General features: G+C 32.6%; 3 protein-coding genes and 1 long non-coding RNA gene across 7 annotated transcripts; 3 read left to right on the plus strand and 1 right to left on the minus strand.

Annotated features, from left to right (window-relative positions):
* Positions 1-734: 734 nt before the first annotated feature.
* Positions 735-6660, plus strand: LOC124911225. 3 transcript variants are annotated; one of them, XR_007096598.1, is made up of 6 exons: positions 735-1173; positions 1933-2483; positions 2976-3173; positions 3303-3373; positions 3593-5475; positions 5571-6660. XR_007096598.1 is itself a non-coding variant. In XM_047451680.1 (4 exons), exon 4 carries the CDS (start codon positions 5581-5583, stop codon positions 6529-6531), a length of 951 nt encoding a protein of 316 aa, XP_047307636.1. In that variant the 5' UTR covers positions 2386-3173; positions 3303-3373; positions 3593-5475; positions 5571-5580; the 3' UTR covers positions 6532-6660. The 3 variants fall into 3 exon arrangements, 1 of the variants encoding a protein (XP_047307636.1); XR_007096597.1 differs by having other exon boundaries at positions 1933-3173; XM_047451680.1 differs by lacking the exon at positions 735-1173 and having other exon boundaries at positions 2386-3173.
* A 2550-nt stretch (positions 6661-9210) lies between these two features.
* LOC124911290 lies at positions 9211-18252 on the plus strand. 2 transcript variants are annotated; one of them, XM_047451753.1, is made up of 19 exons: positions 9211-9450; positions 9597-9919; positions 10207-10395; positions 10484-10567; positions 10919-10978; positions 11272-11316; positions 11910-12109; positions 13014-13568; positions 13684-13810; positions 13927-14124; positions 14261-14350; positions 15179-15241; positions 15326-15400; positions 15499-15549; positions 15667-15744; positions 16735-16869; positions 17477-17584; positions 17700-17765; positions 17970-18252. In XM_047451753.1, exons 2-19 carry the CDS (start codon positions 9614-9616, stop codon positions 18036-18038), a joined length of 2499 nt encoding a protein of 832 aa, XP_047307709.1. In that variant the 5' UTR covers positions 9211-9450; positions 9597-9613; the 3' UTR covers positions 18039-18252. The 2 variants fall into 2 exon arrangements, with proteins under 2 accessions (XP_047307709.1, XP_047307708.1); XM_047451752.1 differs by having other exon boundaries at positions 9212-9450; positions 9594-9919.
* A 2650-nt stretch (positions 18253-20902) lies between these two features.
* LOC124912219 lies at positions 20903-21455 on the minus strand. The gene is made up of 2 exons (XR_007096644.1): positions 21325-21455; positions 20903-21242 (listed from the first exon to the last, which is right to left on the minus strand). It is a non-coding gene; the product is annotated as an uncharacterized LOC124912219 (long non-coding RNA).
* LOC124912218 (growth-regulating factor 6-like) lies at positions 21081-22161 on the plus strand. The gene is made up of 3 exons (XM_047452785.1): positions 21081-21252; positions 21344-21752; positions 21849-22161. The coding sequence occupies exons 1-3, from the start codon at positions 21081-21083 to the stop codon at positions 22159-22161; spliced, it is 894 nt and encodes a 297-aa protein (XP_047308741.1).
* Positions 22162-27730: the final 5569 nt, after the last annotated feature.

The raw sequence follows: 27730 nt of genomic DNA on the forward strand, positions 1-27730 counted from the left end.
TAGTTGCTACAATTTTAATATAAATCTTAAAACACTTAATATTCCACCGTTTTTAGTAACAAATATTTAAAGAATTAAAGTTGAATTTCGTAATTACATTTAATTTATATATTTTTTTAATTTTTGTAATGAAACTAGACACTTATATATATATATATATATAAAAGCAGCATCTTGTTTTTCTTTTTGACTTTATTAATAATGGTGTCATGTTATATTACGTAGGATAAAGGGGATAAAGTGTGTGCCTATGAAATAGTAGTTTGCCTTCATTTATATTTTATAATATAATATATCAACATTTATGTTACCATTGCTTCTACCTAATGTTATTGTTTATTCTGCGTCATCCTCTTTTTATATATATATTTTTTTACTTTTGAGAACATTTACCTAAATTATATTAACAAATGTCTTATGCTTTTTATTTATTTATTATTATTATTGTTTGCATAAAACAATTAAAATATTATTGTATATTATTACTTTATTAGTGTTTAGTGGACTTCCAATTTAAGATAGTGGTGTTATTAGGTCGACTAACTTTGTGTATGAAAATAATTTAATCCACGTCAGAAAATACAATTTATTCATACGTCGTCGTTTAACTTAAGACCAGAACGGCGTCGTAAAGCACGATAGGTTATTAGGTCGAAGTGTTGCGGAACATATTAATCGGCGTGTAACCTCACGCAGCGGATCATTTTCAACATTAGCCGGAAGATAATCGGAGAAGATAATCTTGTTAATCTTTACCCTTTTGCAAATTGCCGATTACTTTAATGGAGATGAGCCAGATGAGAGACGATAAGGCCGTCGTGTTTCCTATCTTGAAGAGATTCATTGATTATGATCGCATTCTAGTATTCGGATGGGACGGCCATTGTTTCATCTTAGAAAACCTGATGCCGGAGGACTGGTGTTTGGTGTGTTCTCCGGAGGACAGACGGTGGCGTTGCACGTAATGGAAGAACGAGCTGAGAGTGGTGATGATCATGTTCATTCTACCAGCTCTTCTTCTTCTTCTTCTTCTTCGTCGTCCATAGGAAGAAATAGTGACTCGTCCCGAGAGGTATCTGACGGTGAGCATGATTCCGATCAAGGTGAGGTGCAGAGTTTGTACAAAGGACCATTGGATGCTTTAGATGACTTGGAGGAAGTGTTACCAATTAAGTATGTAACTAACTGTTAACTGCTATGTTTTAGGGTTTCTATTGACTCTTTTCTTAAATTCAAATTGAAGCTAAGTTATTATAATCTGTTCTACTATGGAGATTATGTTAGCCTGTATATTTTGGACGAACAGTTATGCTTGGTTGCATCAATGGAGTTTTTCCAGTTTACTATAGGGAAATTGTGATTTAATCTCACTGTCTGATATAGGTTCTGCCAATTTTTGAATAAGATGAATGTTTTTGCCCGTTTTTAGCTTTGTCTGAAATTTGATCTGTTTGAACAACCTTTTGTTAGGTTCTATTTGTTGATACGAACTGTTGCAGCTTTTAGGCAGATTCACTTGTTGTAAGAATTCTTATGCTAGATCCTAACTGTTAACCACAGCTTGATTTCTTTTCATCCAATTAGTCTAAGGCAATCCTTGAACTGTTTGGAGAAAGTTTTTGTTTTTTGCTAAGCATATCAGTCAGAGGCTGAAGTGCTTATGGAAAATTGCTGTTATTCTACTTGTTTGTTCTTTTTGTAAATTGACGGAGAGCTGGTAGGAAGTCATAGAATTCAGTTGAGAAGATGCTTGCAGCTTATGTTGTGTTTAGGATGTTGACCTATGAATGATATGATGTTTTGGTCATTTGTCAGTAGAAAAATGCCTTACTTAAGTTTTGTAATAATGTTGTTTTAAATGAAATTTGATCAATTGCTTCCTTTACTTATATCTTATGATGGTTCTCTAAAGTTATCGATAAAACTTTGCAGGAGAAGTGTGTCCCAATTTTATAGAGGGAAATCAAAGTCTTTCGCAAGTTTGTCACAGGCTGCCTCCTGTTCCTCCATCAACGAAATTGTGAAGCCTGAAAATGCTTACACCAGGAAACGTAGGAATTTACTTGCTTGTAGTATTTGGGACAAAAAGCGAGATAGACCACTAAGAAGCAGCAAAGGGGGCATATCTAAGAAACCAGCTTGTAGAAGCACCTTGGCTCTTGCAGTTAGCATGAGCAACTTGGAGAGTCAAAATAATGATGAAAATCCCATTTCTAGTTCCTCATCACCTATTATTTCACGTCCTCCTTTATATCCTCACAATAGAAGATCACCCCGTGGATCATCACCACCTCCTTCTCCACGGAATATATCTCCATGGCGATCTTTCTCACTGTCTGACCTGCACCGTGTGGAAGCTACTGATATCAGAAATGACTGGCCCTGAAATGAATGCAGTGTTGTCTTTGAATCTTTTTGTGTGGAAATTCGAGTTCAAGATTCAGAATATTCTCCCTTGGTTGCATTCATAATCTCCTTTCCAGGTCTCATGGATCTACTTTACTATCCTTGAATCTATCATGTACAGTTTATAGTGATAAAATGCTGGATATAAGCTTACTAAACATGTTGTACTGTATGCTGTATCCTATCACTCCTTATCAACATGATGTACCTTTTCCCACCTTTCTTTTTACTGCTCCCTTACATGATAATGAACAAATAAATATTAGGGTTTTTACTGCTCCTTATAAAATATATTGAACTACTAGTCTAATACTATATATTCACATTGAGAGCCATTATGTAAGGCATGACATTGAATACAAGGAAAATTGTCTTAAATCTCTTCTATTTTTCTCTTTGGTCTCATCTCCTTTTTTGAATCCTCAACCCTAGATTTTTCTTTCCTTAAGATAACTCAATTTCTTTATATTTTTCTTACTGAACCTTGCACCATTTGAAATTGAAGTGATGATATCAATTCTCAAGTCCTGTGAAAAATGAGTTGTGTTTAGAAGGTTGCCAACTTGCAGGTTGATAGGCTTCTTGAGGAATTTTGGCACTTTAGCTAAATGCTCTTGAGGTAGATGATTGCAGTAAATCTGTCTGTGTTGAAAACCCTCCAACAAATCCCCAACTACTCTCAAGAAGATTAAACAGCAAAGAAGTTTTACAATAAGCAAAGTATATCCTCTGTCAAGTGAAGAATGGCCTATCCATGGTCAAGAAAGGTTTGACTTCCCTTATATATACTAGTTATATCAAAATTATTGATGAAGAAATATGGAGGAAATTTTCTGATGTAATTTTTGAGTATCTTTTCTAAGCATGATTAACGGAAATGCTGGTAATTTTTTCAGTGGAGATAATTCAAGGTTATACTCCAATTCATCACAAATATGCCAGTAATTCAAGCTGTCTCTGTTATCTGGTATGATATTCCTTGAACTACTACTATATATTGCATGACATTGAATACAAGAAAAAATGTAATATTTTTCTATTGAATCATCCACCCTAGATTTTGGTTGCTATCACATAACTCAATTTCTTTATGTTTTTTTACGGAACCATGCACCATTTGAAATTGAATGTGATGATGTCAGTTCTGTGGAAAATGAGTTGTGTAAAGAAGGTTGCAAACTTGCAGGTGGCTTTTTGAGGAGTTTTAGCACTTTATCCTATCTAGCTCTTGAGGAAGATGATTGTGGGAAATCTATCCGAGTTGAAACCTCTCTCTCCAACCAATCCCACCTATTATCAAGAGGTTAGACAGAAAAGGAGTTCAGTCTATACAATTTGTACAATGAGCAAAATATATCCTCTGCCAATGGAAGAATAGCCTATTCTTCGTGTGATAATGGTTTGACTTCCCTTATATAATAGAAAAAAATATTGGATAGAGAAAATTTCTGATGTAATTTTTGGATACCTTTTCTAAGCATGATTAATGGAAATGCTGGTAATTTTTCATTGGAGATAATTCAAGGTTATACTCCAATTCAGCAGAATTATGCTAGTAATTCAAGCTGTCTCTGTTATCTAGTATGATACAGTGGCTTCACTTTCTTGAATCTGGCTTCTGTTGGAAGTGCAGATGTAGCACTCAGACCAATAATATACCTTTGTTGTTCCTCTCTAGGATACTATACTGAAGATTTTTGTTGGTTGACAACAATACTATGCATTTTTTCCTTTAAACGGACTTGAAACTGATAATTTAGCCATTTTCTTTAAATTTTAAACATGACTATGTTTTGATTAATCGTTTTGTATATCATCATCATCGACTTTCAAGAAAAGGGTAGTTTAACTTGCAATTCTATAATTTCTTTTATATAAAAATTGCAAGCATTTCGTCAAAATAGATCCTCTTTTTTCACCTTAGTAGTCTTATGCAAGTCAGGGAAAAGAATCGTTGGGATAATACCTCCTATAATCTCATCTCCAAAATACTTGCAATTTTGATCACTTTTAATTTATTAGTAGGTGTTGAAAAGAAATTTGATGATTTTAAATGGAACACTAATGTGGTGATCGATGTAGTATTTATTAGAAAACATTCATCATTATTGCTCTTCATATCAAAAGTAGATAGCGACAAATTATTAATGATTCCGTTGAAGGGACTTTTAAGAGCTATTGTCGTACGTGCATAAATGCTGGACATACTAGGTTCCATCATGTTAGTAGATGGAAAGATTATAGAAGCTCGTCTAAGTTAGTGAAATCTTCTTATATTGTTAGAGATTGCATAATTGATAAACAAACAAAAAATGCATTTCACGGTTGTCGTCTTACATAAAAGGAGTCTGGTATTTTGGCAGTTTGTGATTTCACGGTTGTCGTCTTGTGAAATAGAGTCTAGTTTTTTGCCAGTTTGTGATTTCACGGTTGTCGGTTTGTGAAAATGAGTTGATTACGCACAAACTTTAGGATACAAACTTTGGTTTAATTAAATTATTATTAGATTTGCTTCACTATTTTGTAGCTTGTTACAACATTTCATAAATTTTCTCATATTTCCATCCCAGATTAGTTCTAGGTATGATGCATAGTTTTCAAGTCTTTGAGGATCATGTATTTGATTAAACTTGATCCGTTGTTTATCCAAGCAGTAGAAGAAATTGGAGTTGTGTTTTGGTTCCTTTGCGCTCATTTCATGATAGACACGCGTAAGATTTCAAAAAGGTTGAGTAATCCTATTCTAAGCGAAAAAGAAGATTTATTCATACAATCCAGTCAGATTACGGTAATCTCATTGAATGCATTAATGACACCACCTTCCCTAAGAAGATTTTTTTCTTTATAAAGATTCCAAAGCAATTATAGCTTTTTATTTCTTATGGTAGAGTCCTTAATATGAATTTAAGCATACAGGATTACTGCTTTTAGTGGTTGGGGATGTATTTTATTTCTTTTTAAGTTGGCTATAAATTCGAGTCTCCCTCTCGTCGACGAGAACTCAACATTTTCGCTCAGATTCATGAGATCAGAATAAAAAATCGGAGTTTGATTGTGAATTGCCTTCAGGTCAGTTTATCTTCTTCTTCTTCTTCTTCTTTTTTCTAGCCATTTTATCTTCTTGTTTTCATTTTTAGATTGGTTTGGTAATCTTTCTGAAACAGGTTTTCCAAAATGAATTTTTTTATGGTTGATGCTCCTTTATCTGTACATATATCCCCAGAAGAGTACAAGGTCTTTTATGCAATGGACAGGGAGCTTTATGCTGTTCTTATAAACGATCTATGGCGAGATCCAGTAGAATCGATGAGAATCATGGCCCTTTGGCTCTGGTTGGAGCGATCTGGCTTCAATGGTATTGTCAAAAAAATCTTATCCTTCCCATCAGTGCTAATCAATGAACTTGCTGATGAAGCTCTCATATCTCTGAAATATCTTGATAAAAACAAAATTAATGATGCTGAAACAACCCCTGTAACTGTACGTGTACCTGCTGAGGATAATTTCCCACTCACCCAAAATTTCGTGGACAGTAAAATCTCAGCTAGGTTTTTTCACAAGAACAGGCTCTTGGCTATCCCAGGAATTTCCAAGATGATCAGCAATGTTTGTGTTAAGGCATTGACAGACATCATGGATCAAGCCATGGAGAGAAACCTTCTCCAGTATATGAGTTTGATGCGTGTGAGCCCGCCAGTCCTGCCCATGGCTGCTGCTACTGCAGGGTTTGAGTTTGACCCGCCTGGGAGAGAAATAGGTCTGCATCCAGATGAAAGGACAATGTTTGTGACTTTCTCTAAAGGCTACCCTGTGAATGAAATGGAAATCAGAGATTTCTTTGCCAAGTTTTTTGGGGATAGGATTGAGTCACTCTTCATGCAAGAAGTGCTTCCTGGGGAGCAGTCTTTGTTTGCTAGAATCGTGTTTTATTCACCCGATTCTATTCCTCTGATTTTAAATGGTGCAGAAAAGGTGAAGTTCTCCATCAATGGGAAACATGTCTGGATGCGCAAATATGTGGCGAAACGCCAGCAGCAGCAGAAGTCATTGGCCTCCCCATCCTCTCCTCCATTGCTGTCGTCTCCCAACATTTCTCAGTCCCTGTTTGCTCGTCACTTTGTCTAAGTTCAATCTTAGTTCAATCTAAGTTCAATGTAACCTTAACCAACAATAGAAATGTCTGTGTGTAGACTATGTTGTCTCTAAAAACTTAATCAATGGCTGCCAGCAAGAATTGTGTTTCTCATTTTTCTTTCTTCTTCTTCTTCATATTTCTTTATATTTCCTGAAATCAAATCATCAAAGTAAATATATATTTTAATTTAATATAGTTCTTAAAATCCTAAGACACACATTAATGTTATGTCCAATATAGGAATCAATATAAATATGGGTAATCTATAAGAGATTTGTTCCTTATTATAGCATATCTCTTATTTAAAATAATTCAATGTCATGATATATATCTGTCAAATTAATAAGTATTTTCATTACCACAAACAAAATATAGATCATACTTCAAAATATTTTCCATTTTGTTTTTTTAAATGGACCTCAAACATGTATTAAACCAGTCTGGTTATGGGTTACCCACCGGGACCCTAAAGGCTATATAGCCCTCCTGCTATTCAACTTTGAAGATTACCATCTATCAGTTTTCAAATTAGAGAAAAAAACTTGTTATCGGTTTAGAATGCAAGTATTCTTATTATGCGAATGCGGATGAAAAAACTACAAAAACAAGAAAAACATGTAATGAAAACAAAGAAAATCAACTAGAGAATGTGAAGGAGAAAACTACAAAAATAATGAAAACATGTAAAACCACAAAGAAAATGAGAGAAAATCATATGGAGAATGGAGAATGTGGACGAGAAAACGACAACAATAAGGAAAACATGTAAAAAACAAAAGAAAATAAGGGAAAATCAACTGGAGAATATTGACGAGAAAACGACAAAACCATGTAAAAGAGAATAAAAGAAATTAGAGAAGATGAACAAAATTGTGAATTGTGTGGGTTTATCCGCTCAACAACACCCAATCAAAACTAGACATCCCAAAGAGAAAATCGACAGAAAGTCAATTATCTTCGTCATACAACTGAAAAAAAAATTAATTAAAACATACTGATAGATGACTCAACTTATCAAGAAGATTTATAATATCCCAATATACGTCATGTAATTCACCTAGTTATGTCGTGTCTAATTGTGAAACAATCTTACATTCTTCCCTTTTAAATCGGTTCACCAAGGAATAAAGTTATCTCTATCAAATGAGAACATTGAATCCTTACAATTCACATTCCTTCAAATTCTCATAAATATTCAGTATGTCCATAATCATCCCCTCTTCTATGTTTGTCCAACTTTCTCTATAATTTTTGAGACGAAGACACTCACCATTTGATGGTGACAATAAATAAAAAACAATATAAATAATGGGCATTCTTCCTTCTAATAAGCTTATAATACAACAATGGAATGAATTCCGATTAATTAATATATGTGTGGACAATGCCCCTTGATTGATTTTTGATATGATCACACATTTGAACCTTTCTTTGTTTGGTACTTTGGTTGTTTGTGACAAATTATTGAGAATTAATTAATAATTGAAGCTATATACAAAATATTATACTCAAATCCAAATACAAATACCAAATTTAGGAACCAGACCAAAAAATAATTATATCATCTCTCAACTAATTAAATTATAATTTCAGAAAAATTAATAAAGTATATATATTTAGGAGATCTATCTATATGACAGTAAATTTAAATTGACTATTTTTTAATTATTATTAAAATTGTATTGATTATAAATAATTACTAAAAATAAAAGCAAAAGTTACACCATAAACAATTATTTATAATATATTAAAAAAAGAAATTGGGAGAATAAATCAATCAAATCAGTTTATAATTAATTAGTTCAATTAATGTTAATTAATAAAATAATAAAATAATAATCTTTCCTCCTCTTCTAGACCCTCTTCTTTTCCTAATGCCGGTGGCCTTGGGGGGTTAAGTTTTCTTCTTCTTCTTCAATCTCCATACGGAACCATCGAGCTTTCTCTCTCATCCCATCTAATCTATACAATCTCTTTCTTCTTTGTTTGCTTAATTCGGATTCTTATACGCAAGGTGAGTCTCCCATCCTTTTACGCGTTCAATTTTACAATTTATGATTGTGTTTATCAATTTGATGGTTCTGTATTGATGTTTTTTTCCCTTCTATTGTCAATTAGATGATTACGATGTAATACTATATCGATGCAAGTTTTTTCATAGTTTTATGTGCGTTTTGGGCAATCTGAAGTATTCAATGAACCGTATTAGGGGGAATTTATGTCTAATTTGTAGTAAAGAAGGGATTTTGATGGAAATATGTTAAGCTCCTGCTCCATAAGATCCTCACAGTTGAGCTTCTTCCCTATTTTCATGTTAGTATGTTTGACTTATACATCTAATCTGACTAATGAAAAGTAGTCTGCTTTAAGAGATTCAGGGGAAATTTAGAGCTGATATTGGTTAGTGGGGTCTGTGATGATTTTATGAAAGAAGCTTGATCAGTTAGAATCTGACCTGAAGTTTGGTCAATAACTAATATAGCAGTGACAAAGTCCTTTTTTTTTAAATGTTAATCATAGAACACATCTCAACATTCTCCATTTTTTGCCTCAGCAATGTAGTAGTCAGGAAGGAATGGATTTTGAGGTATTATTTGTGATTCGTCTTTGATTCTTCGTAGCTTTGATAGGGGATTGGCTGTTGGTCTGAATTTTGTAAAATAGAGATTATTTTTTGAGGAATTTAACTGTTTGTTTTCTTTGCAGTATCACCTAATGCTAAAGAAATTTTGCATAGAAGCAAATCTTGTGCCACTTAAGTGGGAACCTTCACAAGGCAAATTATTTGAGTTCAATTCTGAAGTCTGACCCTCAACTGAAGAGTTTCGACTCCACCTTATTTTTTTTTTGCTAAGAAGACAGACTCCACCTTGTTGAATTCATTTCTTCCACCTCTTTACTCTTGAAAGGTGGGGTTATTGTAGAAGCAATAAAAAGCTGATTATCATAGTTTATGCTTTATCCACTTTATATTTTATATTCCATTTTAACTTATGACTCATGTAGTATATTGACAGTTTATGTATAATCTTATACTCAACACTTTTCTCAGTAGGTAAAGTGGTGTAAATTATGGAAAAGGATGATGATTCAGGTAGCCCTAGTTGGAGCGCTTCATTCTTCATCCAGACCAAGGAAGATGTAGCAAGGGCAGTTGCTGCAGCAACAGCCGCTGCCACTTCGGTTCATTCACCTCGACCGTCTGTAATATATTCATCAAATGATGAGAATGGCAGTAGTCCACTTAAAAAACTTCATCAACAAGTTACTAAAGTCTTAAAAGGTTTTTCTCATCAGCCAGAAAGAAACCTTACTTACAACCCCGAACTTCTAACAAGCCAAAAGCGTCAATGGGCAAGATTTCAAGTGCAACACTTGGTACGATAATTTCTATTGCCCTGGTACTCCGGGCAAAACGTTATCAATTTCTAAGAAAATGTTTCTTGAATGATACTTTCTAATGGAACTAAAGTATATGTATATATACATACACACACATACTTATATATATATATATACACACACATATATATACTTGATAAAAACAAAATCAGAAAAGATTACATAACACAAAACTTAGTTATTTTACTTGAGACATTTTGTGGGTCCATCAGTTGATTCATCTACTTGCTAATCGCAAAGTCATGTTACATTAATGGTTGTAGGACCATAAGGCCTTGAAAGAACCATCAAGAATTTTTGAGAGCTTGGTAGTGGTTGGACTTCCTCCTAATTGTGATGTTGAAGCTCTTCAAAAACGGTACATTGGTAGAAAGTCTGAAGGTTCAGGAAAATTTAGAACTACACTTAGCAGTCAGCAACAATCCCGCGTGGAACCAAACATTGAACCTCAGGTATTTATTTACTGAATGTGACTAAATATACCCATGAACTAGCACAAGTTCCCAGACTGGCTGATATAATATTTGTTCTCTGTCACAGGTCTTATTTGTTTATCCTCCTGAGAAACAGTTGCCTCTTAAATACAAGGATCTTCTTTCATTTTGTTTACCTGGTGGTGTGGAGGTTTGTAATTTTTATGCAAATTATTATGTCATCACAAATTACAGAGTTATTTTTGTTATTGAGTTACTCTTTCAAATAAAGGTAGATATTTCTAAGTTACTAGTATATTAGAAATCTTTATGCATAAAGATTTAACTTTTCCAAGTCCACTAAGGTATACTATGTTGGTTGTCAGTTGTTTTTTTCGGTTTCTGAAATAGCAGTACTCGACTATCGATCATCTTTTTTTTGCCTCTTGTAAAAATACGCTTTTGTTTTTTATTGAACTTTTTCAGAGGTGTGCATTTCTCAAATTTCCCATTCTTTGGACTGCAACATGAATTGTCAATAAATGCTTTACGTTCATCTCAGGTTCATGCGGTGGAGAAAACTCCTTCAATGAGTGAGCTGAATGAAATACTACTTGGACAGGTTTATTGGGTTTACTGAATTTATCTATTATTATTTTTTTCTTTATAAAAGTTTTGATTGATACACACTTCTTTGCAGTCATGTTTCTCGTAAAACTATAGAGTTTCTGCCTTTTGGTGCAGAAAACTTTTTCATTGTTAATTTGTTACTCGTTGTGACAAAGTGGACAGTAAAAGACAATCTTACTCATGCAATGTTTTATGCTATTTGTAAACTGGTGTTTTTGTGGAATTTTATTTCATGGTGTTGTTTGAGAGTTGACAACTGTAAGTAACTTTTGGTCTTTGTTGCAGGAACATCTCAAACAAAGTAACCTGTCATTTGTATTCAGGTTGCAGGTACTAAGAAACATCATACTTGCTATTTTGTTCGACATGACTATGTTTAACATCAACTTCTTTGCATCATTGATAATTTTGTGTCATACTTGGGAAATACAATGCATTTGTAGCATATCTGTTATGAGAATTCTTCTCTGTTGTCATATTACGGGCAGTCATAAGAATCAAGTGGAAAATACATCCTTTAGAGGCTAAAAGCTCTTATGTTGTAGTAGGACCCCTTCTATATTAGGGAATACCAAGGGGGCAAATGCTTAACACTTTGTTGTAAAAGAGAATTTTTCCCAAGTAGGTTTTTTGGGTTTTTAATTTGTTCAATAATTATAATGTCCTCTTGTATTTAAAATTTAAATTTTATAAAGATAAAGTAAGGGTATTTTAATATTTTAGTTGATGAACGAGCGATTTGATGGTTAGAATGATAGCGAGGCGATAGAGAGAGAATTTATAAAAAAATGGTTAAAATCCCAAAATAATCTCAAAAAACCCACATCAAACGAGCTCTCAGTCTGATGTGATTTGCTTAAATTCGTTTGTTATAATCCTTAAACTCACATATTAGGAACTTGGATTTGACTTTATGTATCTAGGTTGCTGATGATTCAACATTATATGGTTGCTGTGTATTGGTGGAAGAAATTGTACAAAAACCATCTGCATTGATATCCATGGTTTCAGATGGGCAGTATAGTAGTCCAACTCTGAGTCGCCATGTGCTAACCACACACAGATGTTACTGTATTCTGTCAAGACTTCCTTTTTTTGAGCTGCATTTTGGTGTATTAAACAGGTTTGTGTCCTCCATTATAAGCTAATGTCAATGTATATCAGACACTGGCAAACTTTAACTTCCAGAAGTATTTTTTGTTATGTTATTGACTTCTGATCTTCTATATCCAATAACAAATGTAATGTCACTGAAAGATGTTACATCTGCTATCATAACCTTGAGGCAATATGTAACTGGACTCCTACAATAAGCAGAAACAAGATGTCTATTTCAGTGTTGATAGTCAGTTAGACTATTTATTGAGGAAATGATTTAGCTGTCTATATACAACAGAAACTGAATTGAACATAATATAAAACTATTTGACATCAACATTCTAGGAACTGGAAATCTTCTACAATAAGCAGGAACCAGATAGTTATTTCAGTTTTGATAGACAATTTGGCTATTTATTGGCGAAACAAAATTTAGCTGCTTATATACAACAGAAATGGACTGAATTATTTAAGAAATAAAACTATTTGACATCACATACTAGGCACAGGGAAATTCTTTGACTAGGATTCTTTCAACTTATATGTACATCTGCCACTGAATTTGTTTATTTCAACTATCACTAAGTCAATTTTTGTATGTGAGTTATAGATGGGAATGTTTTACTTTACCGATCTTAGAACGTAGTAAGGGAAGGCATGTTGATTGTGTTAGTAAGGTGGCTGGAAAAGCTTTTGTTTTGGCTTGACTCAATAGATAATTTCTCTTCTTTTCTAAATGATTGTGTTAGTAATACCCTTGGAACTTGTGGATTTGTCATTTATATACCTGCTTTTTAGAGAGAAGTATCCCATTAACTCTTCAAGTGTTTGCCATTGCACAGCCTTTTAATTACAAGATTAGTTGATAGAAAATTAAGCCATGTTAATACCCTCATTTTGACATTGTGTCTGTTTGATGATTACTGTAGCTTATTCACTGAAGAAAGGTTGGAGCGGTTAACAAAAAGTATTGGTGTTTTAGACTTGGAGTCTGAGGATTACAGTAAACAAGAAAATTCAGGCGTCCAAAACAGAGCAAACAACTCACTTAATGAAACAACAAGAGTTCCTTATTTGGATTCTAATGGTCATACTAAGAGTGATGAGAATGAAAGTTGCATTCCAAGTCATCAAGTTGTAGAAGAGATCAATGAGGATTGCAGCCTACACAATGAAGTGGTAGAGGATATTGATGAGAGTTGCAATCCACACCATCAAGATGTAAAGGAAATTAACGAGAGTTGCGATCCACACCATCAATGCAATGATGATATTTCTGTAAATCATGCTGAACAATGCACTGAGAAATTTCTAGACAAAACAGAATCTGGAGCTGAAACTCAGGCGTCTGAAGCTTTTGATGCTTGTGTCACTAGTGGTGATGATTTTGTGGCAATCAAGCAACCAAATGAAAAGCGCCTTCCAAGTGCTGTGTTGCCTCTTCTTAGGCATCAACAGTATGAAAGTTCTGAATCTTCCTCAAGGTACATGATATCTTAAGTTCGCCTTCAATTTTTTCTGTACTTTATATGACCGGAACTTTCTATCTATCCTTTGTGATACTTGATGGGTTTTGACAGCAAACTCTCTGTAATGCAGCTTCCAAGGTTCCCCTTGCGAAGATAGAATCTTTCGGAGTGACGTTGATGATGCAGAGACAGAGGAAGCATCCTTTTCGGGTCAAGGATATTCTTCTGACTACAATGATATCCTCAAATGGGCTAAGGTCCATTACTTAGGAAGAGCCGTATATTTTTTTTAATTTTGATGCCAATGCACCCTGGCCTCTGTTTTCTCTTTATGATAGGTTATCATGAAGTAAACTGTTCTGAATTTTTGCAGGCAAACAATCATGGGTCCTTGCAAATAATTTGTGAGTACTATAATCTAGAGTGCCCTGTCAGGGGTGCAACAATTAGCTTCCACCCAATAGAGCACCTGCATCCATTGGAATATCATAGACCTGATGAAGCAACCATGCATATTACTGGCTCGAGAATTGACTTCAATACATGCAAAACTAGTTTAGAATTAGCTGAGGTATTGTCTATTCAATAGTCATAGAAACCACCCTCCTATAATTTTAATGTTTGTTTAATTTATGTCATAAAGGTTATTATTTTACTGGCAAAGTTTCTTAATTCACCATTTTTTTGTTTGTTTGTCTGCACAACAGGCATATAGTGCACTTTTGGCAGAGGAAGAGGCAACTGCTTTATCTGTGTGGGCAGTTGCATCCTTATGTGGCTCCTTACGTCTTGAACATGTATGTGGTATCCCGTTTTCAAGATTGCTTGCCTTTTCCCTTTCCATAAAATCTTATTAGGTCGCCATGCACTTTGCCAATGGGATTAGTTGTGATGAAAAAAGGGATGGATATGTAAGCTGGGGGACAAGGGTTTATTTTAATGTGCTGAAATGTTCTAACCATCCTGCATGTGTCAATATACCATGCTTGAATGGGCTTGCGAAGTAATGGATGAGTTCAAAAGAGTTTTTCCTAGGATGATGTTACCCAGCAATTAGCTTACAATGATGCCAAAAAGCATCCCATATTGGATACTACTTGGAAGTAGTTCATCTTCCATGACTTTGTGCCTGCATGTGTCAGAACTTTTAATTAAATTAGAAGTAAAAAGTCTTAAGGATCTACATCTGATTACTCGTTAAGTGACTTGAGTGTCATCAATGTGGTGATACAAAGTTTATTTTTTAACACTGGTATCAAACATGAACTTCCCCAATGTCACCAGTGCACACGCCTCAAGTATCAAACTTCTAACGCTCACTCCCTACATCTCAGTTATTACTTCCAAATGAGCATCCCAATTTATAACATCTCTTGTTGATTCAATCCTTTTATACATTACAATTTTAAACTATACTTATCTATTTTTTATCCTTCTTATAAGAGTTCATTTGGAAGCATCTTTTTATTTTAGAACTATTTTTTACTTGCATATGTTATTGGTGCTAGACCCTACTGCGGAATAAGCTTGAATGACTATAATAAGTTAATTCGATAGCCCTCTCTTTCTTCTTTGACGTGTGTAAGTCCTGATATTTACCTAATTATTTCCTTTGCAAATTTCAGGTGTTGACATTCTTTGCTGGGGCTCTGTTGGAGAAGCAGATTGTGGTTATTTGTTCCAATTTGGTACGTGTTTTATGTAAACACATCCTAATCTATAACTGATTCCTTCCAAAGGACAAGTTTTTAATTAAATGTATCTATATTTAGGGATTGCTATCTGCTTCAGTTTTGTCCGTGATCCCATTGATCCGTCCCTTTCGTTGGCAGAGCTTGTTGATGCCGGTAAATTTCTCATTCCAAATATTTATAGGAGTCAGAAATTATCAATGTCTGCTTTGTTTCTTTGGGTTATAACATAATTGGTTGTGTATTAAATCTAGGTTCTACCTGATGACATGCTGGACTTCTTGGATGCTCCTGTTCCATATATTGTAAGTTTTCTTTTGCTTCTAGTGAAGAAGGAAGAGCTCTTCAATTCCTTGCGTCTGTACTTATGCATCATTTTCTTAATTCTTGTGGTTTCTCTCATGTAATTGGAATTAATGCAGGTTGGTGTGAAGAACAAAACCATTGAGGTGCAGTCCAAGCTGACAAACGTCATTGTTGTTGATGCAACCAAGAATCAGGTATTCTTTATAGAAAAAACCCAATCCCGCTTCTAACACAGGATTGGTATATCAACTCCATTTCCATCTGTAAGAAATAAAGCAGTCATATTAACTGGATCAGAACTCAATAAACTCCCCTTTATTGAAGCCTTGGACGCTCTACATCTTAGTCCTGCCTTTATTTGGATTTTAAAAATTAATTGGTTTGAAAATATCCCCTTTATTGAAGCCTTGGACACTCTACAATCTACATCTAGTTCTGTTATTGCCTGCGTCAAATGCTGCTTGCTTTTTTTGATTATGCATTATTGTTGCCTTGCTTCCTACCGAAGTTCCCTTCTCAAAAAGTGTTCGCCCAGTTTGGAATAATTTAACTTAGCAACATAAATTTCAAACCACGGCTTCCAAAATACATATGAAAGAACAATATAAGTAATTTACTTCTGTGCAATTTAATCACTTCCAGGAACCATAAAGGCCATTCTATTCTAATCATGTTATTGAAACTTGGATTCATAGTTGCACACGATTTGGGCGGATGGCTAAGATTTTAATTTTTCTGTTTTTGGAGCTGCATTAAGGCCTTGTTCGGATTGGGTTAAATTGGAATAACCACAAATAACCTACCATCTATTCATTCATACTCTCATCGATCACATCGTTCAAATCATCAACCAAAATACCCTCTATTTCTTTAATAAAAACTATTTTTCTTTATATAATAATTACCCTTTTAAATTTTTTTACCCAAATAACCCACTTCTCATAACCCCAAATGTAACCCGTATCCAAACAAGGCATAAGTGACTACAATCTCTTCATCCAACTGGTAGTATTGACAAGGGACACATTTGTTCAATGAGTAGGATTCAAATTGTATATGCATGTCAAGAAGAATTGGATTTGAATGTATACCTAAAGAAACATGAGTTAATCCCACTGATCTTGCTTGCAAAATGCAGTCATAGAGCTTTTAATTAATCTGAGTTTCTACTTATGGTGCACCAGGTGAAGTCGTCAGCTATACCACAGCTTCCCCACCAAAAGGAGTTGTACTCATTGCTGATCCCATACCATGCAAAGCTCGTGGGAGAGAGTTTCTTGGGTAGAAAGAGACCCATTTATGGCTGCACGGATGTGCAGGTCTGTTACCTTTACCTTTAACAATTTCTGGGTTAGACTGCGGTGTGATCATGGACTTTCTTTGTTGACGTCAAATTTAGCAATTGTTTTGTCACATTCAAGGATAATCATCATTAATAGCATGTAATATACTCGCCTAAAGGTCATAATTAGTGCAGAAGGGTTCTTGCCATGCAACCTTACCCCTATACTTTCACAAAGTAGCTGTATGATTTAAAGGAAATGTTTGTAAAACAGTAAAGGTATTCTATTTATTGGGGGATGTAGAGACTCACTGTAGTAAACAATGACATTTTGGTTTTATCTTCAATTGCTTATTGTTTGTGCAGTAAATATATCTTTTGAGACCCCAGTATCCCATCCAAATATTTTGCTTATAAGGAATGCTTTTGCTCTCTAAGTTTGATATAGAATACAAGGGACTTGGGATATTATTTTGGTGAGGGCTTTAGTAGATGCAACCTATCATATTTGTTTTTTGTCACCATAGTTTTAATCTGGATAGTTAATCTGCAGAATATAAATAATAATGATAACTGAGTAATAGAGAATGAGGTGGCCATTCTTTTTTCTTGTCTAACTTTTATAAATATTTCATTTCACTTAGGTCGAAGCTGCCAAGGCTTTCCTGCGAGTGCTGAGGACTTATTTGGACTCTCTTTGCTCAAATCTTCGTTCTCATACTATTACGAATGTTCAATCCAATGATGATAAAGTTTGCAATCTTACTTCCACACTATCTTTGTCTACCATTTATTTTTTAATGCCTCATAACACTATTTAAAATACCTTTGAAATAATTACATGATATCATGTGCTTAATCCTGCAGGTTTCTTTGCTATTAAAGGAGAGTTTTATCGAGTCATTCTCCTCCAAGGATCGGCCTTTCATGAGGGTATGCTCCATCTCCTTGTAGAACTTCAAATTGTGTTCAAACTTCTATCAGATGCCATTCTAATGCATTTTGTTTTTTGTAGTCTATGCATATCAATAGTCATACCACATTTTAATATTTTAAGAGAGATTGAAGATTCTAAATACATAATAGAAGAAGCAAAAAAAATAGTTGATTCTTATGCCTTGTTATTTTGTGGTGCAGCTTTTACTGGACACACAGCTATTCTCTGTACATACGGATCTTGTACTCTCATTTTTCCAGAAGGAATAGAGTTCCATGGGAGGTGGTTTTCTCTGAGAAAGCAAGCCTGTAATTTATTAACTCCTTTATATATATATTATATATTTAGTATGGTTTTTTTTACTCCATGTTTCTCTCTCCAAAGTGAGATAAGGGGCAAAAGTTAAAGGGAAATGTATGATCCTTATAGAAATTATGATTGCACTATTAAAGTAATGAAAATCACGTTTAAATGGATTGTATTCATCATCATCCTCTTGTTTCTTTCTTCTTTCGAATGAATGATTTTCTGGTGCCAAGATCCAAATTATAATTAGCTGTAATAGTCTCTTATATGATGATGAGGGTATGCCCTGAAGCCTGCCTAATTTACAGACAGAGCAACAATGGTGGAAATGTTTCATGTCAGTAAGTACCTAATCCGCAACTTGAAATCTTTTTGGTTCATAATATTACCACCATCTTCTAAATTTGTAATTTTGTAATATCAGGCCCATGGGATGTTGAAATGAGATAAGCGCCAAGCCTTATGTTTTTCTAAATGGCTGATGTTTGGATGGAACTATAAAAGAACTGTCATCTTCTGGACTCAGTTTTACATGGTTGTGAAACTTTAACTTGGTAAGTTTGAGAGTTCTTCCCTTTTTGTACTCACAATCTCACATGTATATAACTTCCAATTAGGTTTACTTAGAGAAAACCCTTAAGAGATTCTTGCGTTCTTACTTCCTTTTATGTATAAAAAAGTTGACCTTTTTTTCTAAAAAAAAAAGGGTTTTGGAATAACTCATTTTGGAGATCACTGTATGGACATAATTTCATTTGTTAAAGGTGTTTTGCTAAAATTAGAAGACCTAAATGCTGCCCAAAAAGTGGTTATTTCAAAACTTGTTTTTTTATTTACTTGAATACAAGAAAATAAAGTTTGTGGACAGATAGATATCAATATTTGAGGAAGTCGGTGGATTGAATTATTTTCAAACTAATTAAATATCATTTCATTTTATTTTTTATTAATTAAAATATTAATATACTATCTATTTTATATTATTATTTATTATTTTATTATTATTAAATATTAATATTTTATAGTTTTTTACCTAAAAAAAATTCACAAAATCTATCATCAAATTCAAGATTCTTTAAAAAATAACCAATCATAACAAGGCCCAACTTATTAATGAGTTTTCCCTCTTATATTATATTATATTGTCCTTGGCTGGATGTTGTTATGATGCTTGCCCCTTAGTTTGAATAGTTGTTCATAAAATAATAGGGTTTTAAATAAGGTAATTTTGATAGATAATCTGCATAGAAAAAATTGGGATTTGATTAAGTAAAGAGAGGAGAGGAGAGGAGAGGAGAGGAGGAAGGTTTGAATGGTCCAAAAAGGAGGAGGAGAAAGAGACAAGAAACATTGATTGCTGGGTGATTCATTCAGGTTTCAGATAATACTTAATAGACAGACATATATATATATATATATATATATATATATATTTTCAAGTGGGTGCGGCGACTCACTCATCCATGTCATCATCTTTTGTTTTGATTTGGGAACACGTTTTCATCATAAAAAGATGTCTGAATAGTGAATCCTCTCTTTCTCTCTTTCTTTATAATTATTATTGGCCTAGCCTTTGGGGTTGGGGATATATTTCATCATAAAGATGCCAACAACCAAACAAACACAAAAGCTGATATGATGGCCTTTGTTGCATTACATTACATTGGCGAAAACAGAAGAAAATGTATTCGTTATTACATCATTTTAGTGACGTGGCACATCAAAAAATAGAGGACCCCCCAGGAGGAGGAGGAGGAAGCAGTGCTCTGCATCAGAGAGAGGATCAAACTGTCCCCCCCCCCCCCACACACACACACACCTCAGCTCGGACCAGACCATTCATTAATCTGATTCCACCTCCTCTTCCATCCTCATTTGTAAATTATTTGAAAATAAATCTTCCTAATATTGTCAGTCCTCCAATGTTATGGATTTACAATTATGTTAACTCACTATTTATCTGAATTCGAAATCCCTTCTCTTGCTAAACACAAGTTCAAATCATAAAACTTTTAACTTACTTTATTAATAAGGGATAGATAACCCACTATTTTATTCTCCATTTTGAAAGCTGAAAGTGAAAATAGAGAAATGAGTTGTTGAGGAGAGAAAGACTGGACCACGCCAAAACTGTCAAACCAGCCAACCAACCTGGCTCAAGCAGTGTCGTCTTCTAGGCTTGCAGCCTGTAAAAGGCCCTGAGAACAGAGCTAGCCAGCTGTTTAGGGGTCATGTGAAAACTTAACCCCCATAAATCCTAGACCTGTCAGTAGTTTTGGATTTCTCTAATAACTTGTTTTTTCTTTCTTTATTTATTTATTTATGTTTGGTTGAGAAAAATAAATACATAATTGTTTTCAAAATCAACAATTTTAAGTAAACGATGCTCCAAGAACTGGCTTCAAAGGGAAAGATAAAATAAATTTATGAATTTCATAGCTCAACCAAAACCTAAACCTTGCAAGAATCCATTTATTTCAATAAATGTTTTTTTTAGACAACAATCCAACTGAATGCATAACTTACAAATGAACCCTTCTTGTTGGTAATTAAGTGAGAAGCATAAACAAGAAAAGCTGCAACCTTGTTACAAATCTTCATATGAATGAATCAGACCATATTATACACAGCACAAACCGACCCTTTTTAATAAACATTTATAAATGCATAGCTCACTTAATAAAAAAATAGTTTTTATGGGTTTCTGCAAGGACTCAGAGACAACAGCTGCCACAGAGTCAGCAACAGATGCTGCTACTGACAAGTGCAGTCATAATATGAGCACACAGTACTCACTCTGACACACACACACTACTCTCTCTGAAGAAGAAAAGAAAAAAAGTTGATCAGCACCATTAGTTTTCTTTATTATCCATGTTCAGAACAAGATCAAAAGATTCTGTAAACGAAAATAAAAGATATAGCCAGCAGCCCTCAAGAACCCCCTTCATCTTCTTCTACTACCTCCTCTTTCTTTCTTTCTTTCTTGAGTTGAAGAAAGAAACATGATGAGTAGTAATATTAGTTATCCCTTCACTGCAATTCAATGGCAAGAACTTGAACACCAAGCTCTTATATACAAATACATGATCTATGGCATCCCAATCCCACCTGATCTTCTCTTCAATGTCAGAACAGCCTATCAAACTCCCCCTCATCCTCATCCTCTGCACATGAGTAAGCATCATTAATCTTCTCTTTTTCTTTTTCATTATAAATGAAATTGTTTATATAATATAATAATAATACCTACAATCCCAATATGTAGTTGGATGGAACAGTTTCCAAATGGGTGGTGGTAATTACGGGAGAAAGATAGACCCAGAGCCAGGAAGATGCAGGAGAACAGATGGAAAGAAATGGAGATGTTCAAAAGAAGCATACCCTGATTCTAAATACTGCGAACGTCACATGCACAGAGGCAGAAACCATTCTAGAAAGCAAGAACCCTCCACAACAACAACAGCCTCCTCTAAACCCTCACCGGCGCCATCATCTTCATCATCTTCTGTTCTCACCACTACTAAACCCATAAATTCCTCAGCTTTCTGCACCATTACTGACATCAACAACTATGACTACAGTCATCACAACCATTCATTCTTATATACCACTCCTACTAATTTGCTCCTGGACTCTTCTCCCCCTTCCTCAAATTCAGACAACAAAAATTACAGGTTCTTGTTTTTTTTTTCTAAAATTATTATATATATATATGTATGCATGTATGTATAGCTGCTGAACAGTGGCTAAAAGAATGATATTTATATCAGCTTTGGAGGAACGAAAGAGATTAATGATTGTTGGCAACTGAGAATGGGTACTACTACTACTACTACTGGTAGTACCTCTCCATTTAGCCATTTGGATGGAATTAGGGCTCCTGATCAGTTTCAAGCCTCCAACCAAAACAATAATCAAATGACTTTCAAGATACTAGACTGGGACAATGAAGAACCCCAGAAGGTAACGCATGATTTCTTTGATGAATGGCCAAGAAGTAAGGATTCTTCAACAACCCAGCTCTCTATTTCCATCCCCAATCAGTCTTCACATGACTCGTTTATGACCGACCACCACCCATGATGGTAAACCAATCAATCAATTAAATTAATCTCATTTTCTGTTATCTTCTTATTAATGATTTTGAATTTGGATTTGGATTTGCAGATAAAAATGAATGTTCCCATTTGTGGGTTTGCATTGCAGCTAGAGCAAAGACCCAACAAAAAACAAAAGACAGAGCAGAAGAGGAAGAACTGATCACACACCTGTTGTCTGTTTCTGTTTGTTTGATTGATTATTATTATTATTATGTTTGTTTTTGATTTTTGTTATGGAGAGGGAGGATGATATTAATAATAATATGTTGAATTATGTTATTTTGGCCATGGTATGGTATGGTTTGTTTGCTACTACTACCAAATTCCAGACAGAACAATTGGGGTGGGACCATCGGTTGACTGAGCTGAGCTTTGCTTTGCTTTGCTTCTTCCAACATAAATATGACCACTTTAAACAACTAAAATGAAACGTGTCTATCAATCAAGAAGAGGACCATCTCTTCCATCCATCCATCATAATTTCTAAGAAGAGTAATATAACAGAACCTTCATCCTTAATTACCAAAGAAAACCATAATAAGTGTTTCAAGCTTTCTTTCATGTTTCTGTAGTAGTAGTAGTAGTAGTTAGTATGAGCGAGCAAGCAGCAGGCAGGCTTTATAAGAAAAAAAAGTGACAAATTAGAATGGTCTGCTTTTTCATTACCTTCATCAACACTACTGACTGACTGAGCAGTGAGCAGCAAAAAAGTATAATAGTCCAGTTCAGATAGAGGGATAGATAAAAAGAGAACGAATGGAAAAAGGAGGTTCACCCTTAGTCGTCGTCTATACTTTTCCCAGCCAAAAGAAACATGTTTGATCGATCGAATCTTCTTTACTTGGCCCACATTCAAGATCGATTTGAGCACACAATCAAACTAAAAAAATAAATAAACAGATCGAAGCTTTTTGAGTAATGGTTCAAAGGGTAGCTAGCTAGCTAGCTAGCTTAAATGGATTGAATCTGTTTGAGTAATTATGGTTCATAAGGCTGGCTATAAGCTTAGATGGAAGATGGTTCATAGGATGGATGGCATAATGGTAAAAGAAAAGAAAAAAGAGGGAGTAAATTGGGAATGAGTTCACATTTAGATTGGAACAAGGCCCAAGAGAAATGGACGGTCAGAAATTGTCAGAAGACTTTTGCAGACGGTTCAAACTCTGTTCCACCCCACCCCCGGTTCACCCACTCAGTCTGCTTCTCAGTCAGAAACTATAAAGTAGTATAACCTACCTATGCCCCACTCCGGTTTACTTTATTATTTATTAATTATTATTTTATATATATAAATCAAATTAGTTCACGTTATTATTTTTAAAATAACTATTTCTTAACATCAAATTATATTTTAAAATCTTATTCGGTGAAAGGTTTATTTTTAATTTACTTAAAATTATAAATGATATAAATATAAATACAAATAACAAAGATCAGCTCCCAATTTGTGATCTCAAATTTGGGCCCATAAATATTTTAATGGACTCATATTAACATCTACCAAACATAATTGTCCAGTTGAGGATCTTACCTAGAGCTCGTCATGGTCTTGGCCCAGACCGAGATCCGGGCTGGTGGTCGGTCTAGATCTACAAAGTATTAAATTATTAATAGTCCATATTTTCTTCACCCAAAATAAAAAAAAAAAAAAAAAAAAAAAAAAACTAAGTTATGAACTCACAATTTGTCTCAATGTCTCATTGAAAACCCAAACAAGTAACTTGACTATAAGTCTATAATAGTGCATTTTGAAAATTTCCCACAAACGAAGTTTATTAGGAATATTTTTTCAAATGGACCATTTTCAAACAAAATAAATAATAAATAAATATTTTCCATCACATACCCTCAAATGTTTACTGCCCTTAAGTTTTGGGTGCTTTAGAAAAAAAATAATTTTATTTTTTATTTAATTTGATTTTAAGATATATTGAAAATATGTAATATATTCAAACATTTTAGAGGGTAGTTTTTCAATTTCTTTTTACCTAACAAAAAATAAAATAAAAATAAAAATAAAAGCCAAACAATTTATTTTCTTCATTGTAATTAATATTTAGTCAAATCATAATTTTTTCAATTCTCAATTCCTGAAACTTTATTCCTTTTATTCAGAAACGACCAAGAATAAAAAATAAAATAAAATAAAGTGAGGAAACACTACACTTGGGATCCCTAGAGTGCTAACAGTACAAGTCGGGTAAAAAATATCTACCATTTTGAATAAATTCTCTCCTTTTTTATTGAAGTTTTTTAAGATTTACAATTTACACGAATAAAGAGAACCATAAATATCCTTAGCAGCCGTGTTCGGATTAAATTTTGAAAAAAAAAATATAAAGGGAGAAAAAATATAATGAAGTGAATTTATTTATTATTATTATTATTTTGATTAAAAAAGAAGCTACTAGTATAATAATAAAATAAAAAATAATTATCAAAATGAATAAGTTTATGGAATTAAGACATTGATCTAAATATGTACAAAATTAATAAGTTTGTGAAATTAATCTAAAATTATCATGTATCTCGTGCATTTGCACGAATAATAATATAAAAGACCGTAAAAAAAATATTACGGTAAAAATGTTTATGGGCGGGTCAACCCATAATCCGACACAAATATTTATTTACTCTCATTATATAGAGAGATTAGTTAGTTAAAAAGTTGAACTTATATTGTTAAAATGTCTCGCGTTAATTGAATGTTGTTTTCAATTTAAAATATAAAGTGTTATTAGCCTAGATGGCTAAAGGGTTATATTTATTTTGTTAGGTTGCAAGTTCGAACCATAGCTATATCATTTTTTATTTTATTTTTAACCGTTTTAAGTTTATGGGGGGTCAACTTAAAATCCGACCCAAATATCCATTTACTCTCACATATATATCTAAATTAACCTCAACTTTTATATATATATATATACATATATATATAGATGTAATATAATTAATCACTCTCAAAATTAATGTTTTACAAAAAAAAAAAAAATATCTATTCGAATTTATTTATGAGTTAATAGCCTAACTATCACATTCATTGTCAAATTTAAAACCTTTCTCAAATATATATATATATATATATATATATATATATATATATATATATAAATAAATAATTATACTTAATTTTGAAAGTGTCTGCATTGTCGTATATATATATATATATATATAAAAATAAATGAATATTTGGGTTGGATTCTGAGTTGACCCGTCTATAAACTTAATTAACTATAATAACTTACTTGTCTCACTCTCTAAATTACACATGGACTTATTTTTTAAAGATTTATTTAGTTCAAAATAAGAATTATTATTATTATTTCTTAAGATTTATTATAATAATCTTACCCTAATAGTAATAATAATAATTCTTAAGTTAAGTAATAATAATAATATAATTTAGTTGGTTAACATTTATTTGAATTATTATTATTACTTAACTTATTATGTTAATAAGTTAACCAACTAAATTATATTATTTACTAAATTATATTATTTGTACAAAAATAAATAAATATTTATTTAAATTAGTTAATTTTTATATTGTATATTAGAGCATGCATTTTTCTTTTTTTATTATTATTAGCATTAATTAAATCGTTTTCATAAAAATTATTATTGTTAATTTGATCTAACTTAGTGAATTATATTACTTATAAAATAAATAAAACATTTGACAAATCTTAAAATGATTAATGTTTGTGATACGGTATACAATATATATGCAATGTAACTATAGAAAAAGCAATGGCCGCCGCCCCATTTTTGTGTTTTTATTTTATTTTTACTGATGGGTACATTTTATTAATAAAACTGTTCATTCATTTACTATGGCTGGCTAAATTCGGTCTGGACCACTAGAACAATTAATTAATATAATCTCTTATAATATTTTTGATGATGGTAATAAATCTATAAATTATATGAATTAAAGAAAGTAATTTAATATTATTATATATATTTTCATATTTTCAAACCCTCGTTCTTTAACTCAATATTTTAATTGTCAATTTATTTTATAGTTTATCACATTCTTGATATTAATATTTATTTTAAATTGATATTTTTAGATAATAAAAAAATTTATATTTTTATTTTATATTTTGCTTAATTATTTTATATATTAAGATACATATAAATAAATAAAAATATATTTAAATGTATATTTTTTATTATAATAATTTATATAAATATATAAAATTATTATAAATATATGAAATAAATGAGAGAAAATGAATAAAATGATTAGAAATATATTAAATAAATGAGAGTAAATAAATAAAATGATTAAAAAATAATGAAATAGAAGAAAAAGAATTAATAAAAATAATATTTAAAAATGATAGGAGAGAAAAACAATTATAATCTTAAACGTTGATGGGAAGGTAGAGAGAAAATTAAGTTTACACGCAAAAGTGTGTTTGATTAAAAAAAAATTTAGGTGAACTTACTACGCAAAATTACTACGCAAAATTACTGTATCAGCTTATTACGTAAACGCGTATAGACTGCTTATAAACGCCGAATCAAACGAGTCTAAAGCCTGAGATAAATGGACGGTCAGAAATTGTCAGAAGACTTTTGCAGACGGTTCAAACTCTGCTCCACCCCGGTTCACCGACTCACTCACTCAGTCTGCTTCTCAGTCAGAAAATAAAAAACTTTGCCCCACTCCGGTTCACATTAAAATTTATTAATTCAATGAAATAAAATTTATTTTATTTTATTCACATTATTATTTTTAAAATAACTATTTCTTAACATCAAATTATATTTTTAAATCTTATTCGGTGACAGGTTTATTTTTTAATTTACTTAAAATTATAAATAAAAAAGATCAGCTCCCAATTTGAGCTCTCAAATTTGGGCCCATAAATTTTTTAATGGATTCATATTAGCATCTACCAGACATATTTGTCCGGTTGAGGATCTTACCTAGAGCTCGTCATGGTCTTGGCCCAGACCGGGATCCGGGTTGGTGGTCGGTCTAGATCTACAAAGTATTAAATTATTAGTACTCCATATTTTCTTCACTCAAATTTAAAAAAAAAATCATAAAATAAAAAAATATAAAAAAGACTAAGTTATGAACTCACAATTTGTCTAAGTGAAAACCCAAACAAGTACTTGACTATAGAGCATTTTGAACATTTCCCACAAATGAAGTTTATCCAAATGGACCAAATTCAAAATTTTTTTTAAAAATAAATAAATAAATATTTTCCCATCACATACCCTCAAAAGTTTACTACTAATATATCCAAACATTTGAGAAGGTAGTTTTTTAATTTCTTTTTACCTAACAAAATATAAAACAAATATTAATAATACTTAAAAATAAAAATAAAAATAAAAGCAAAAGCCTTGCTGTTCTTATTTATTAGACCAAGAGTCACATGTGTCCCTGGAAAGAAACACTCACTTTCACGATAAAAACAACTTCTTTTTTTCTCTTTATCCTGTTGTTGTATTTTAGTTTTTTTTTTTTTTATGTGCATTATTAATGCCTACTTGAATTTTGTTTGAATTTATATTATTTAAATAATTAA

This window comes from Impatiens glandulifera, chromosome 8, assembly GCF_907164915.1.
Source record: "Impatiens glandulifera chromosome 8, dImpGla2.1, whole genome shotgun sequence".
Lineage (NCBI taxonomy): Eukaryota > Viridiplantae > Streptophyta > Magnoliopsida > Ericales > Balsaminaceae > Impatiens > Impatiens glandulifera.

Coding starts and splice junctions, on each gene's coding strand:
- LOC124911290 (XM_047451753.1), top strand. CDS start 9,614: ATGGAAAAGGATGATGATTCAGGTAGCCCTAGTTGGAGCGCTTCATTC. Junction 10,979..11,271: donor ATGAAATACTACTTGGACAG/GTTTATTGGGTT, acceptor TCTTTGTTGCAG/GAACATCTCAAACAAAGTAA. Junction 14,351..15,178: donor GCTCCTTACGTCTTGAACAT/GTATGTGGTATC, acceptor TGCAAATTTCAG/GTGTTGACATTCTTTGCTGG.
- LOC124911225 (XM_047451680.1), top strand. CDS start 5,581: ATGAATTTTTTTATGGTTGATGCTCCTTTATCTGTACATATATCCCCA.
- LOC124912218 (XM_047452785.1), top strand. CDS start 21,081: ATGATGAGTAGTAATATTAGTTATCCCTTCACTGCAATTCAATGGCAA. Junction 21,253..21,343: donor TCCTCATCCTCTGCACATGA/GTAAGCATCATT, acceptor CCCAATATGTAG/TTGGATGGAACAGTTTCCAA. Junction 21,753..21,848: donor TCAGACAACAAAAATTACAG/GTTCTTGTTTTT, acceptor TATTTATATCAG/CTTTGGAGGAACGAAAGAGA.